General features: G+C 41.0%; 2 protein-coding genes and 1 non-coding gene across 6 annotated transcripts in view; 1 reads left to right on the forward strand and 2 right to left on the reverse strand.

Moving 5' to 3' along the window:
- The window catches only part of LOC147002091 (uncharacterized), an 86,405-nt gene that overhangs the window by 33,972 nt on the left and 36,268 nt on the right, over positions 1 to 16,165 (forward strand). For all 4 annotated transcript variants that reach the window (XM_085827847.1, XM_085827846.1, XM_085827844.1 and 1 more), the window contains exons 7-10: positions 927 to 1,040; positions 3,830 to 3,900; positions 4,450 to 4,474; positions 9,353 to 9,466. In XM_085827847.1, coding sequence (XP_085683973.1) covers positions 932 to 1,040; positions 3,830 to 3,900; positions 4,450 to 4,474; positions 9,353 to 9,466 — 319 coding nt within the window. In that variant the 5' untranslated portion in view covers positions 927 to 931. The remainder of the gene's footprint in view (positions 1 to 926; positions 1,041 to 3,829; positions 3,901 to 4,449; positions 4,475 to 9,352; positions 9,467 to 16,165) is intronic.
- LOC147002092 (5-formyltetrahydrofolate cyclo-ligase-like) overlaps positions 981 to 16,165 on the reverse strand; it is a 58,170-nt gene continuing 42,985 nt past the window's right edge. Inside the window, exon 3 of the mRNA XM_085827854.1 lies at positions 981 to 1,033. Coding sequence (XP_085683980.1) covers positions 996 to 1,033 — 38 coding nt within the window. The 3' untranslated portion in view covers positions 981 to 995. The remainder of the gene's footprint in view (positions 1,034 to 16,165) is intronic.
- On the reverse strand, positions 7,694 to 7,819 carry LOC147002093 (small nucleolar RNA SNORA17). The gene has a single exon (XR_015044585.1). It is a non-coding gene; the product is annotated as a small nucleolar RNA SNORA17 (small nucleolar RNA).

The raw sequence follows: 16,165 nt of genomic DNA on the forward strand, positions 1-16,165 counted from the left end.
CAATTTTATAATACAAGTGCTTCTTTGAGGGCTAGCTTATTGGAGTGTGTGTCTGTAGATATATACTTGTAAATGAGTAACCAATTAAAACCTCACCCTACCTAGATGTACTCATATGCAACTCATTCTTCTGTCATATAGCAGTGTTTTTCCTTGAGGGCTAGCTTGTATAATTGTGTGTGTGTGTGTGTGTGTGTGTGTGTACACTTGTGTACCAGTAACCAGCTGGAACCTCATACTACCTAGATTTATTCATATGTAGCTGGCTTTTCTATCATTTAACAGACACCACAAATCAATATATACTTGCATATCCATATCCTTTTAACTGAGAATTGTCATAGGATGTATAACTATGTATAACATCATAGTGAACACAACTCAGAAATGAGTGAGAGCATAAATTACACTAAAGATAAATAAAATATACTATATAAATTTCCTTATATATATGAACAAAATATACTATATAAATTACATTCTATATTATATATATATATATTATAGTGCATATGTATTTTGCACTCATATATTTTGCAATGAAGCCTCATAGGGAGTCAAATATTAAGCATCCTAGTGAAAACCACACAGGAGTGAATGAGTATATAAATTTCACTTTGTTTATATTGCCCTAAGAGTGATATGGATTCTGTTTACCAGGTACAGCACTAACATAAGAGAGCACTGGTTCTCTTCTCTGTACATTGTCACACTGACATGAAGTTTTGACTTACCTACACCATCAGTGTAATGCATGCTGGTGTGTATAATGCACTCTGTGATCTTCCCAAAATACCACTGTAGCTCTGATGATGGTGCATGAAGAATGGTCATGACATGGAACGTACAAACACAAAACCATTGCTGATTTCCTCTGTTTTTCTGCCATGAAGATGACATCATTGTCTCTGTGAATGCATTCCCAGGGTTTATGTTTCTGAGAAACAAGCGTCGGAGCAGCAGTCTTCTCCCAGTTGATGCTCAGGAATGTGACTTTATAAATAAACATTGTGAAGGAAAACCACAAGACAACCTAGAAGGTACAGTGGAAATGAAAGACTGAATCATGTTTCATAGTTATACAGCATACTGTTATGATACATGTAAAACTGTGAATATATTAGTACTTTTCTATGTACATATTGTTAATTTGCATATTCCATTAGTTGAGATACAACCACTAATTTAAAAATGGATATAAGACTCACTGTTTGTTCTCATTGAATAATGAGAAAGAGAGGAAAAATGAGCTCAGTCCTGTCTGTGTCACTGTCACTTCATCTGCTGCAGACAGGAACAGTTGAGCCACCCTCTCTGTTACCTGTTCACAGACACCTGAAATGTGGATGGATTTAATCTCAACTGTCTCAAGAGCGACCCTGTGATCCATCCCATAATCAGCTTCTAAACGCTGACACCATTGCATACACTAGCAAGATTTTGCTGAAAGGACCCAAATATAGCTGTCTCTTGTGAGACGATGCCGGGGCCTAGCAAACACAGGAGTGGATGTTCACAGTCAGCTATTGGATGTATCACAGGGCTCCCAATGGAGAAGCTAGAGAAAGTACCCAAGGAGCTAAAGGGATCTGCAACCCTATTGTTGGAACAACATGATGTACTAACCAGAACCCCGGAGCTCTTGTCTCTAGCTGCATATGTATCGAAAGATGGCCTAGTCGGCCATCAATGGAAAGAGAGGCCCATTGGACTTGCAAACTTTATATGCCCCAATATAGGGGAATGCCAGGGCCAAAAGAATGGGAATGGGTGGGTAGGGAAGTGGGGGGCGCTATGGGGGACTTTTGGGATAGCATTGGAAATGTAATTGAGGAAAATATGTAATAAAAATATTAAAATAAAAAAAAAACAAAAAAAAAACCAAAATTGTCAAGAATGAAGACAGACTTGGAATTAGATCACAGCATTTCTAGTCTGACCCCTTGGCAGTGGGTCCCTGGAGTGATGTGTTACACCCTGTGCTTTGGAGGCTTAAGGAAATGGGAAAGAACAGTAGAAACAGGGAAATGGCAGGAGGAATAGAAGGGTTTCTTTTACTTTCAACGGCATCAAGGTGATCCCTGTCAGGTTGTGTATTCTTGGCTTCTGTCTCTGTCATTTGAAGGCAGTCTTTCAGTCTATGTCAGTTCTTGCCAAATGGCCAAGCCTGGCTGCCACTGTGGTTAGTAGCTCTCCATGGAAGCTGTGCCAAAGGCACTTTCCCAGTTTGTAGTGAAAAGGAATGTCTGTTTCAGCACAGTAGATTGAGTATGGAGTGCATACTTGCTGAGAACCATAGTTGTAGGAGTTTCAGGCAGAGATTCAGTGTAACAGGAGGAAAGAAACAGAGTGCTCATATCCAGCTCACCTTCATGGACAGTCATGGATCTCTCAGCCCAGAGAACAGTGACACTAACAATGGCACAGTTTGCTACCTCAGTTTATCACCTCAAGATAACGTCCTGCAGAGGTGTTTGGGGATCTGGATCTTGTCAGCTTGAATAGTGAGATTAATGGTCACAAGTGCCCACAAACATTTATGGTCATTTTGTGGTTTTATTCTATGGTAGAGCCAATCTCTCTGCTGGTGGATAGCGTTCTGTGCACACTAATGACCACTTCTACTATGGTCCTAATGATGCAAAAAAAGCAAATTCTGTCCCCGTAGTTCCTTGGTTTTATCAGAGTAGTGTCTTCTTGGTATGTATATCTTTAGATTGGAACAGCCTATACTCCTTAATTTGACTAGCATACTAACTGATTGAGTCAAAGGAAGTTAGAGGTAGACATCTATCTTAAAGCCTGCGACTTCATGGGAGAGAAAATATCTGTATTCTGACCCATCTTTGTTGCTTTCTGAGGTATTCTAGGTTAATCCTCCAAGATGCACAGGGTGGATTCAAGAGTTCCCTTACATTACTGCCTATGTCCCTCAAGATAAAGGACATTGACTCCTGGGATTCAGCTCTCCAGGCACCTATCTGACCAGAGGATGTGCCTGTCTGTGTGCTGTCACTTCTTGAGTGTCTCCCTCTTGGCATGGTCTGACCCATGTGTACATGTGGGTTATAATCTAAGAAGTCTTTTTCCTCAAAATGGGTTCACTATAGTTTTTCAGTAGGCTTATAGCCTAACCCCCTCAGGATATGTGCTTCTCCTGGATTCTCTCAGTATGCAGATTGGTTTGGTACCAAATTTCAGTAATACTTATCGACTTAATGAACATTGTCTATCAACAGATTGTGAACCATGTGTGTCTGAGACACAGGATTCTGCTTCTACCTCCCTCCCTTTTCAGTCTTTCCTCTTATTACTTCTTGCCCCCATCCTTCTTTAGCCACTTCCTTCTCTTTTGTAATTGCCATGTTGTCCTGTGATCCAGTTCCCTGTTACCTTATTGTTGATGCTGTGTACTAGAACACACTGTCTACACAGTGAGGCCTAACCCCAGCCATGTCCCCATCCTCAGCCCTGGGATAACTAGGTCTTTTTGTATTCACTAAATGTCTCTCCCTCACAAAGCTCATGAGACTGACAAGATCACTGGGAGAGAACTGAACAGAACCCTTCTCAGATACAATATGAGAGGAAAAGCTGTTAAGTCTTAGTATGGCATCTGAATCCGACCTTTACCACATGGACAGGTACATCCTCGTTTGTCTTTAGGTCTTCCCTCTGTTTAACTTGCCGTATGAGCAAACAGTCCAGCAGCAGCAGAACCATATTGTTCATCAGGTTTAGGAACATGAACTAAATTCCTACACTTTTACCCACATCAAGTAAAGCCCAGTGTAACAATAAGCAGTACTGTTCACTTCTTGTCCCCTAGTGGTAGATGAATGTTCTGATGGTGCAACTTTGCCAGTGGACAAGGGGAAAGGACCAGTGAAAATGTCAGAGGTAAGAAGGCCTTTCCTTTCTCTCATCTAGAAAACTTACTTTAATGGTCCCCTTATGGTTCAGTGGGTATCACAATTGAATCCTGACAGTGATCAGGTATATGACTTTTTAAAGCTTCTCAAGTTTTAAAGATCTCACTGGCTGAGCATTTAATATGTACATCCTGGGCACATGGAGCTTTCTTTCAACACATCAAACCCTGGAGCATACACTTCAATTATTTCTAGCATAGTTCACAGAAACAGAAAACTTCTTAATGGAAAATACAAGTTTTCACAGATGATATGCGATATAGTTTAGGGAATTTTCCATAGAGGCCAGACTCTGCCTTCGAAGCATGAAAAAGCATGTGAAAGGTCTTTTCCACGAAGTACAGAGCTCCAGCTCTTCTGTTACATCACTAAATAATGGATCCATTAACATAATCTCCACTTGACTGCTCCTTCCTATCTTGACTGCAACTAGAAAATGTCAATGGAAAGACCAAAGACTTTAGCAGGCACTACTTAACAGGATCTAAGCTTTATAATATTCCATTTTCAATTGCAGATAACATCGAAAAAACGAAGATGTGGTATGTATTATGGAATCACTCTCTAAGACACAATTTAGATGGTAATTGTGTAATACTTTGTCTTTTGTGTGATGGAAAACTGTGATCTAAGCTGCTTACTGATGATGTCGTTGTTGTTGTTGTTGTGTTTTTTTTAAAGGAAGCAGCATTCTAAGTCATAAATAATGGCCATGTGTCTGTGCTTTCTGTGTTCAACAGTGATTCCTTTATTTTAAAAGGAGACTTTGTTCACCAAGGCATGTCTACATCTTTTTTCCCAAGAAAAAGACCCCAATTATCGAGACCACTTTCTAGTCAAAAATTTATAAATTAAGAAATCATAATACAGCTTAGCTACAAGACTGTGCTCAAACTTCATCAGGGCCATGCAAGGCCAGGCTATGTGCTTGTATTTCTTCATAGATGAATAAACCAGAGTTCAGAGATGATTCTGAGACTCCTTAGCTATACATCTCAAGAGACACTTATTATCTCATCAAGAAAAGTTCCATCTTCTGGCATCTGCCTTGCCATAAGACAAATTGATAGGGCTTTGAAACTCTACCCTGGCTGCTGCAGAGGTCAGAAGCCCATGGTAGTGTGTCACTCAGCAGACAGACAACAGGCACAAGTATGAAAGGTAGAGAAACACACGCTGCTTTTAAGGTGACCAAGCCTGGAAATTAAATGCTATACATGGAAAAGTGGGGGTGGCTATGTCCCAAGTGGGATTCTCATAGTCGGGGCTCACTCCAGTAAGCTCTGTAGAAATGCTTTAGCAGACTAGATAACATCAGAATGGGCACAAAGAGCCACAGAGTTTAGGAGCAGTGTCCACTAAGAACTCCAGTCTTCATTTGCTTGATCTATGCTGGATCATTATTTCAGCAATACATTTCATTTTTTATTTTGTATTTGATTGTTAATATAATTTCATTAATTTTGATAAGATAATGCAATGTGTTTTGTCATATTTATCTCTTATAACTCTCTACACATACTCACTCTCCCTTTTCAATTTTTCATAAATGCATATCCTTAAAAAACCTTTCTAGACCAATTTATGCTAAACATGTATAGGGGCATCCATTGACACATTGGTTAACCTTCAGGGGCAATATGTTTAAAACTGGCCCTCAGTCAGACAAAAGCCATAAACTATCAATAAGTTCTTAACTAGGTATGAGAAGGGCTTCTGAACCTCTCCCCTTCATGCCACAATATTGTCTTCCTTGACTTTGTGAAGGTCCTATATGAGCATCCAGCGATATACATTTAAAGGAGAGCTAGACTCTGAACATCAAGGATACTTTGTCATGGGTAGTTAAATTCCATGTTGCCTTTTCTATTTTCCTCTCCATGGGTTTACATAGTCATCAGAGAAGAGTGTCACCAGATATCCTCTTGTCCACGTTTGTATGTCTGCATGCTCACGCTTTCACCAGTAAGGTGATGGGTTAAGAGGATCTATTATGGGTAAGAACAGGTAGCTTCATTGGCTTAGTTCATACCTATCATATCCAAACCCCTGAGTTTCATCCCAAATATTCCATATAATGAATCCATGATGGCACAATCTGCAATCCTTGGTTTAGAGTTTTGGATGCAGTGAAGTCTAAGTTCAAGGTTCTCTCTCTCTCTCTCTCTCTCTCTCTCTCTCTCTCTCTCTCTCTCTCTCTCTCTCTCTCTCAATTTTGTTATTGGTTCTTTATGAACTTCACATCATACACCCAAATCTTACTTATCTCCTTCTCCCCTTGTACCTTCCCTCCACTCTTGCTCTAACACCCAACAAAGAAAAAATATTGTGGAAGTTGTAAGGTGTCAGTGTGTCCCACAGACTTTTGTCTATACTTCTTTGCTTACAAATAATCATTGTAATGGCTTGTTGATCTGATACATGCTCCTGGCTTCTGATACTCTATCTGAGGTTCCAGTACTGGAACATACTGGGTATCCTCTGGGATAATCTATTGTTGCCAAGTGTCATGGAGATCCTGATGTTTTGTATGTATAGGACCAGACCCTTCATGCACCTCAGCAGGTCATTGATGGGTTAGATGTTGGGTTGAGCCAATTCTAAATCCTGAAGGCCTGGCAGGTCACTAATCTGTTCAGCCTCCCAGCTCTCTCACTCTCCCACACCCAGGGACAGCTCACCAGAAAACCCTGCAACCAGAGCTAGCTCTATTCTGTTGCCCAGGCAAGGTACAAAACCCCCTCTCCCAAGTGTTGCAGTTAGTGAGGGACATGGTCAGTTCTCCCACTGTCATGACTCGGGGTTTGGGCATCTTTCCCACCTGCTATAGATGGCAGAGGAGCAGAGAGGGGGGAGGGTGGCATCTCTCCTCTTTCTACACCACAGTCCATCAGACAAGAGAGCAGGGCTGGCTCTCCTGCATTCACACGTTCCAGGCTGTCTTACCTGCAAGCCCCTCATGCAGGGCCAGCTCTACTGTACTGTCCAGGCAAGGTACATGATCTGCTCTCCCAAGTGCTGCAGCAAATGTAGGGGCAGGGATAGATCTTCTGCTTTCATGACCCCAGGGTCAGCTCTCCCACCTGCCATAGATGATAAGGAGGGAGAGGGAGGAAGGGTATCTCTCCCTCATCCACACCACTATATAGGAGATGAGTAGAGCCAGCTCTCTAATGCTCCTGTCCGCAGCAGTGGTTCACAGTCTTCAGCCATCAACATGTCCCCGGGCAGTGACCCACACCAGAGACATTTGCCTGGCTTTTGGTGGTAACAGATCCCTGATGCCGCAGGGCCAATGTGGCAGCATGGACCAGGACCCCACCATGTTCCCAGGTAGCATCTCTGACTACTCACATCAGGCTGATCCTCACTACCCTCAAGTCTCTGGTTCAGCCTCTTTTCATTGTGCCCTCATCCTTCTGTTTCTCGTTCTCTTCCACTTCTCCACTACTAACTAGCTCCTCTTAGTGGTGCCCAGTGTCTCTGAATGTCTGGGATTATTTCATGAGTGGTCCCTAGAGTGTATGTCCCACTTGTGTGTAATGGCACTGAGATTAGCTCCCAGTCCAGGCTTCATGGCACTGGTCTGGTGCTCATCACCAGCTGGTTCTTGCCCAGCTGCCTGAGTGGCCCAATTTGAAGGTCATCTATCTCGGGCTCACACCAGCCCAGGCCCGCAGTCCCACAGGGAGTTCTGTCTGGGCCTGAGCAGTGGTGCTGGCACTAGAAGAATGCTCGTCTCAGGCTCACTGTTTTCAGTGAATGTTAGACTACTAATCATTCACATGTTCATAAGTCAAAACACTGAGTATAGACGTAGCTTCTCTCTTCTCTGCCACCCACTGACACACGTGTGACATAGCAGTCACATCTGCAGTGCCTCCATCTTCCTTTTTTCATAATGAATTTTAAGCCTGCCTAGCCTAGAGACCTTTTTCTTCATCATCGTTGTCATCATCATCATCAATAGCAATGCCTAATGATAACAACAACAACAACAACAACATGGCCCCAAAAGTCTATTGATGGAATGAGAGTTTGTAGAAACTAATCTTCCCCTTGGTAGGATGATCAAATTCCTGGATAGACACATGTCCATGAATATATGATTTGCACTAACTGAACTTGGTAGGTTATTAAAATAAAATGAAAAGGACTTGAAGTAGGTAAGGAGTGGAGAGATCGAAATGGAACCAGGAGGAGTTGGGATGTAGGGTGGGAATAAATAGGAACAAAATACATTTTATGGAGTCCTCCATTAAGAAAATATTTTATTAAAAATTTTGATGAGGAAACAATAAGCAGACCCAATGGTCACTCATTCCTTGTGTAGCCACGTACACATCTCACGTCAACTCATGTTGAGGGTTCATAAAAGTTTGACTAGCTTTCTTTGTCCAACCTTCACGTGACAACTTGATTTAGAATGACTTGGAGTCTGAGGCATCACAGAAGACATGCAAGCATAAATTGCCTCTCGGTGTGGGTATTTGATGGTCACTGGCTGAGAGGAACCTGACAGGCAGAAGACACTGGAGAAAGGATCTATTTTATTTGCTGGTTCAGAACCCTTCTACAACTTGGAAATTTATATATTGAGTCAGAAATTAAAGGCAGAGTATCTATTTCTTTGTTTATTTCTGTCAGGGAGTATGGCCAGAGCATCATGGCTAAAACTTACACAGTGCCCAGGCATTGAAAAACCAGAGGAGATGTATTCTCCTTACCTTCCAAACTACAGTGATATAATATATTCTGCATAAGCTGTCAAATAATCTGGATAGACAAAAATTGTAAAGCACACAGCCACTGGCACTGTCGATGTCACAGTCACTTCCTGCAAACAGCCACTGGCACTGTCATACGTCAGTCACTTCCTGCTCAGGACTCATCCTTGCTGTCTAGTGGGACTATCCTCACATTCCACACACCACAGAGCACATGTGCAGTCGTGTGCTTTTCACTGTGATTTAGCACTATATGCTTATCTTGTACACCAGAAAGGTTTCTGTGGGTCTTTATGAAACTTCAAGTTTACTGGCACAGCGATGTGATCAGAGAGGGAATGCAGGAATATATGACTCTGTGTTGTGATGCTCTAAATGGGATTTGAATGCTGCCTATCCAGCACTATACCAACAACATGTAATCAGGTTGTGCCTCTTTCTCTGTTGATGCACCTGAATTAATTTAGACTTTACCTACAACATCATGTAGGTAAACATAGTAGACTTTATCTACATAGTTATGTGATGTACAGTAAATTGTACACTAAATTCAGTGATCTTCCTGCAGCGCCATTCTAATTACAGTGACTTACCTAATGAGAAATACGATCAAATGTACACTCAACTCTTCTCAGTTTCCTCTGTTTGTTCGCCATGAAGCTGGCATAACTCTTCCTATGAATGTATTCCCAGTTTCTGCAATCTTAAAGAAATTTTCTCGAAGGCGAGTTGTGGCCCCCATTAAACTGAGAAGACCTGAAGTCCTCCCTGGCACCTCCAAAGAAACAGCACCCGTTACAACAAAAGGTACTGTGGGAATTCACGACTCTGTTCAATTACATAAATCTATGTAAAAGTTTTGCTGTAGTTTTTAATATGTGAATATTGTTAATTTATCTAGCTCATCAGTAGAAATACAAACACGGAATTTAAAGATGCAGTTAACTGTCATCTTTGCTTTTCATTAACTAATGGCAAACCAGAGGAAAGCTGAGACTTACCTTGTACGACTACTCTTGGCTTCTCCCGCAGTAGACATGAATGACTGAGCTGCATGTCAGCCAGTTTGTTCCAGGCATGGATGACACAGATGTGGAAAGCCTCAAGAATGAGGATGAAATTTGAATTAGATAAAGGCATTCCCAGTCAGGTCCACTGAGGGACAGCCCTAGGAGTAGTCATTTTACAACTTGTGCTTGGGAGACAAAGGAAGTGGGAAAGATCATTAAGGACAGAGAAATATGTGAAGTTTCTGGGCATTTTCTCTTTCAAATGTATACTAGTTAACAGTGGCGAGGTTGAGTGCGCTGAGCTTCTGGCTCTGTTATTTAGAGGCTGTATTTCCCGGAACACTTAGACCTTCCTTCCTCTGCCACGCCTAACACCCAAGTGTGGGACTCTTGTTAGTTTGGTTTTTTTAATTAATTAATTATTTTTACACTCCATATTTTATTCCCTGTCCACCCTCCGACTGTTCCACATCCCATATTTCCTCCCCACCCCACCCCTGTGCCTCCATGGGGATGTCCCCACCCCCACTCCACCTGATCTCTAAACTCCCTGGGATCTCCAGCCTCTTGAGGGTTAGGTGCATCATCTCTGAATGAACACACACCCGGAAGTCCTCTAGTGTATGTATGTGTGTTGGTGGCCTCATATCACCTGGTGTATGCTGTCTGTTTGGTGGTCCAGGGTTTGAGAGATCTCGGGAGTCCAGATTAATTAAGACTGCCCATCCTCCTACAGGATCACCGTTCTCCTCAGCTTCTTTCAGGCTTGCCTAATTTAACAACAGGGGTCATCTTGCTATTTATCAATTCTTTTTTTTTGATTTTTAATATTTTTATTACATATTTTCCTCAATTACATTTCCAATGCTATCCCAAAAGTCCCCCATAGCGCCCCCCACTTCCCTACCCACCCATTCCCATTCTTTTGGCCCTGGCATTCCCCTATAATGGGGCATATAAAGTTTGCAAGTCCAATGGGCCTCTCTTTCCATTGATGGCCGACTAGGCCATCTTTCGATACATATGCAGCTAGAGACAAGAGCTCCGGGGTTCTGGTTAGTACATCATGTTGTTCCAACAATAGGGTTGCAGATCCCTTTAGCTCCTTGGGTACTTTCTCTAGCTTCTCCATTGGGAGCCCTGTGATACATCCAATAGCTGACTGTGAACATCCACTCCTGTGTTTGCTAGGCCCCGGCATCGTCTCACAAGAGACAGCTATATTTGGGTCCTTTCAGCAAAATCTTGCTAGTGTATGCAATGGTGTCAGCGTTTAGAAGCTGATTATGGGATGGATCCCTGGATACGGCAGTCTCTAAATGGTCCATCCTTTCATCACAGCTACGAACTTTGTCTCTGTAACTCCTTCCCTGGGTGTTTTGTTCCCAATTCTAAGAAGGTGCACAGTGTCCACACTTTGGTCTTCATTCTTCTTGAGTTTCATGCGTTTATCAAATTGTATCTTATATCTTGGGTATCCTAAGTTTTGGGCTAATATCCACTTATCAGTGAATACATATTGTGTGAGTTCTTTTGTGATTGTGTTACTTCACTCAAGATGATGCCCTCCAGGTCCATCCATTTGGCTAGGAATTTCATAAATTCATTCTTTTTAATAGCTGAGTAGTACTCCATTGTGTAAATGTACCATAATTTCTGTATCCATTCCTCTGTTGAGGGACATCTGGGTTCTTTCCAGCTTCTGGCTATTATAAATAGGGCTGCTATGAACATAGTGGAGCATGTGTCCTTTTTACCGGTTGGGACATCTTCTGGATATATGCCCAGGAGAGGTATTGCTGGATCCTCCGGTAGTACTATGTCCAATTTTCTGAGGAACCGCCAGACTGATTTCCAGAGTGGTTGTACAAGCTTGCAATCCCACCAACAATGGAGGAGTGTTCCTCTTTCTCCACATCCTCGCCAGCATCTGCTGTCACCTGAATTTTTGACCTTAGCCATTCTGACTGGTGTGAGGTGGAATCTCAGGGTTGTTTTGATTTGCATTTCCCTGATGATTAAGGATGTTGAACATTTTTTCAGGTGTTTCTCTGCCATTCGGTATTCCTCAGGTGAGAATTCTTTGTTCAGTTCTGAGCCCCATTTTTTAATGGGGTTATTTGACTTTCTGGAGTCCACCTTCTTGAGTTCTTTATATATATTGGATATTAGTCCCTTATCTGATTTAGGATAGGTGAAGATCCTTTCCCAATCTGTTGGTGGTTTTTTTGTCTTTTTGATGGTGTCTTTAGCCTTGCAGAAGCTTTGTAGTTTCATGAGGTCCCACTTGTCAATTCTCGATCTTACAGCACAAGCCATTACTGTTCTATTCAGGAATTTTTCCCCTGTGCCCATATCTTCAAGGCTTTTCCCCACTTTCTCCTCTATAAGTTTCAGTGTCTCTGGTTTTATGTGAAGTTCCTTGATCCACTTAGACTTGACCTTAGTACAAGGAGATAGGAATGGATTGATTCGCATTCTTCTACATGTTAACAACCAGTTGTGCCAGCACCATTTGTTGAAAATGCTGTCTTTCTTCCACTGGATGTTTTTAGCTCCCTTGTCGAAGATCAAGTGACCATAGGTGTGTGGGTTCATTTCTGGGTCTTCAATTCTATTCCATTGGTCTATTTGTCTGTCACTATACCAGTACCATGCAGTTTTTATCACAATTGCTCTGTAGTAGAGCTTTAGGTCCGGCATGGTGATTCCACCAGAGGTTCTTTTATCCTTGAGAAGAGTTTTTGCTATCCTAGGTTTTTTGTTATTCCAGATGAATTTGCAGATTGCACTTTCTAATTCGTTGAAGAATTGATTTGGAATTTTGATGGGGATTGCATTGAATCTGTAGATTGCTTTTGGCAAGATAGCCATTTTTACAATGTTGATCCTGCCAATCCATGAGCATGGGAGATCTTTCCATCTTCTGAGATCTTCTAGAATTTCTTTCTTCAGAGACTTGAAGTTTTTATTATACAGATCTTTCACTTCCTTAGTTAGAGTCACGCCAAGATATTTTATATTATTCGTGACTATTGAGAAGGGTGTTGTTTCCCTAATTTCTTTCTCAGCCTGTTTATTCTTTGTGTAGAGAAAGGCCATTGATTTGTTTGAGTTAATTTTATATCTAGCTACTTCACCGAAGCTGTTTATCAGGCTTAGGAGTTCTCTGGTGGAATTTTTAGGGTCACTTATATATACTATCATATCATCTGCAAAGAGTGATATTTTGACTTCATCTTTTCCAATTTGTATCCCTTTGATCTCCTTTTGTTGTCGAATTGCTCTGGCTAGGACTTCAAGTACAATGTTGAATAGGTATGGAGAAAGTGGACATCCTTGTCTAGTCCCTGATTTTAGAGGGATTGCTTCAAGCTTCTGACCATTTACTTTGATGTTGGCTACTGGTTTGCTGTAGATTGCTTTTATAATGTTTAGGTATGGGCCTTGAATTCCTGATCTTTCCAAGACTTTTATCATGAATGGGTGTTGGATCTTGTCAAATGCTTTTTCCGCATCTAACGAGATGACCATGTGGTTTTTGTCTTTGAGTTTGTTTATATACTGGATTACATTGATGGATTTCCGTATATTGAACCATCCCTGCATCCCTGGGATGAAACCTACTTGGTCAGGATGGATGATTGTTTTGATGTGTTCTTGGATTCGGTTAGCAAGAACTTTATTGAGGATTTTTGCATCAATATTCATAAGGGATATTGGTCTGAAGTTTTCTATCTTTGTTGGGTCTTTTTGTGGTTTAGGTATCAGAGTAATTGTGGCTTCATAGAATTAGTTGGGTAGAGTACCTTCTGTTTCTATTTTGTGGAATAGTTTGTGAAGAACTGGGATTAGATCTTCTTTGAAGGTCTGATAGAACTCTGCACTAAACCCATCTGGTCCTGGGCTTTTTTTAGTTGGGAGACTATTAATGACTGCTTCTATTTCTTTGGGGGATATAGGGCTGTTTAGATCATTAACCTGATCTTGATTCAACTTTGGTACCTGGTATCTGTCTAGGAACTTCTCCATTTCATCCAGGTTCTCCAGTTTTGTTGAGTATAGCCTTTGGTAGAAGGATCTGATGGTGTTTTGGATGTCTTCAGGATCTGTTGTTATGTCTCCTTTTTCATTTCTGATTTTGTTAATTAGGATGCTTTCCCTGTGCCCTCTAGTGAGTCTGGCTAAGGGTTTATCTATCTTGTTGATTTTCTCAAAGAACCAGCTCCTTGATTGGTTGATTCTTTGAATAGTTTTTCTTGTTTCCACTTGGTTGATTTCACCCCTGAGTTTGATTATTTCCTGCCGTCTACTCCTCTTGGGTGAATTTGCTTCCTTTTGTTCTAGTGCTTTTAGGTGTGTTGTCAAGCTGCTAATGTGTGCTCTCTCTAGTTTCCTTTTGGAGGCACTCAGAGCTATGAGTTTTCCTCTTAGAAATGCTTTCATTGCGTCCCATAAGTTTGGGTATGTTGTGGCTTCATTTTCATTGAACTCTAAAAAGTCCTTAATTTCTTTCTTTATTCCTTCCTTGACCAAGGTATCATTGAGAAGAGTGTTGTTCAGTTTCCACGTGAAGGTTGGCTTTCTATTATTTATTTTGTTATTGAAGATCAGCCTTAGTCCATGGTGATCTGATAGGATGCATGGGACAATTTCAATATTTTTGTATCTGTTGAAGCCTGTTTTGTGACCAATTATGTGGTCAATTTTGGAGAAGGTACCATGAGGTGCTGAGAAGAAGGTATATCCTTTTGTTTTAGGATAGAATGTTCTGTAGATATCTGCCAGATCCATTTGATTCATAATTTCTGTTAGTTTCACTGTGTCCCTGTTTAGTTTCTGTTTCCATGATCTGTCCATTGGTGAAAGTGGTGTGTTGAAGTCTCCCACTATTATTGTATGAGGTGCAATGTGTGCTTTGAGATTTACTAAAGTTTCTTTAATGAATGTGGCTGCCTTTGTGTTTGGAGCATAGATATTCAGGATTGATAGTTCCTCTTGGAGGATTTTACCTTTGATGAGTATGAAGTGTCTCTCCCTGTCTTTTTTAATGACTTTGGGTTGGAAGTCAATCTTATCAGATATTAGAATGGCTACTCCAGCTTGTTTCTTCTTGCCATTTGCTTGGAAAATTGTTTTCCAGCCTTTCATTCTGAGGTAGTGTCTGTCCTTTTCTCTGAGATGAGTTTCCTGTAAGCAGCAAAATGTTGGGTCTTGTTTGTGTAGCCAGTTTGTTAGTCTATGTCTTTTTATCAGAGAGTTGAGTCCATTGATATTAAGAGATATTAAGGAAAAGTAATTGATGTTTCCTGTTATTTTTGTTGTTAAAGTTGGCATTCTGTTCTTGTGGCTGTCTTCTTTTAGGTTTGTTGAGGGATTACCTTCTTGTTGTTTCTAGGGCGTGGTTCCTGTCCTTGTATTGGTTTTTTTCTGTTATTATCCTTTGAAGGGCTGGATTCATGGAGAGATAATGTGTGAATTTGGTTTTGTCGTGGAATATTTTGGTTTCTCCATCTATGTTAATTGAGAGTTTGGCTGGGTATAGTAGCCTGGGCTGGAATTTGTGTTCTTTTAGTGTCTGTATAACATCCGTCCAGGATCTTCTGGCTTTCATAGTCTCTGGTGAAAAATCTGGTGTAATTCTGATAGGCTTGCCTTTATATGTTACTTGGCCTTTTTCTCTTACTGCTTTTAGTATTCTATCTTTATTTAGAGCATTTGTTGCTCTGATTATTATGTGCCGGGAGGTATTTCTTTTCTGGTCCAGTCTATTTGGAGTTCTGTAGGCTTCTTGTATGTTCATGGGCATCTCTTTCTTTAGATTTGGGAAGTTTTCTTCTATAATTTTGTTGAAGATGTTTGCTGGTCCTTTGAGTTGAAAATCTTCATTCTCATCCACTCCTATTATCCGTAGGTTTGGTCTTCTCATTGCGTCCTGTATTTCTTGGATGTTTTGAGTTAGGATCTTTTTGCATTTTACATTTTCCTTGATTGTTGTGCCGATGTTCTCTATGGAATCTTCTGCACCTGAGATTCTCTCTTCCATCTCTTGTATTCTGTTGCTGATGCTCGTATCTATGGTTCCAGATTTCTTTCCTAGGGTTTCTATCTCCAGTGTTGCCTCATTTTGGGTTTTCTTTATTGTGTCTACTTCCCTTTTTAGGTCTAGTATGGTTTTGTTCATTTCCATCATCTGTTTGGATGTGTTTTCCTGTTTTTCATTAAGGACTTCTACCTGTTTGATTATGTTATCGTGTTTTTCTTTAAGGATTTGTAACTCTTTAGCAGTGTTCTCCTGCAATTCTTTAAGGGATTTTTGTGCTTTCTCTTTATTGTCTTCTGCCTGTTTAGCAGTGTTCTCCTGCATTTCTTTAAGTGTGTTATTAAAGTCCTTCTTGAAGTTCTCTATCATCATCAGGAGATATGCTTTTAAATCCGTGTCTAGCTTTTCCGGTGTGTTGGGGTGCCCTGGACTGGGCAAAGTGGGGGTGCTGGG

Source organism: Mus caroli, unplaced genomic scaffold, assembly GCF_978045245.1.
Source record: "Mus caroli unplaced genomic scaffold, Mus_caroli_1 scaffold_11, whole genome shotgun sequence".
In the NCBI taxonomy this organism is placed as follows: domain Eukaryota; kingdom Metazoa; phylum Chordata; class Mammalia; order Rodentia; family Muridae; genus Mus; species Mus caroli.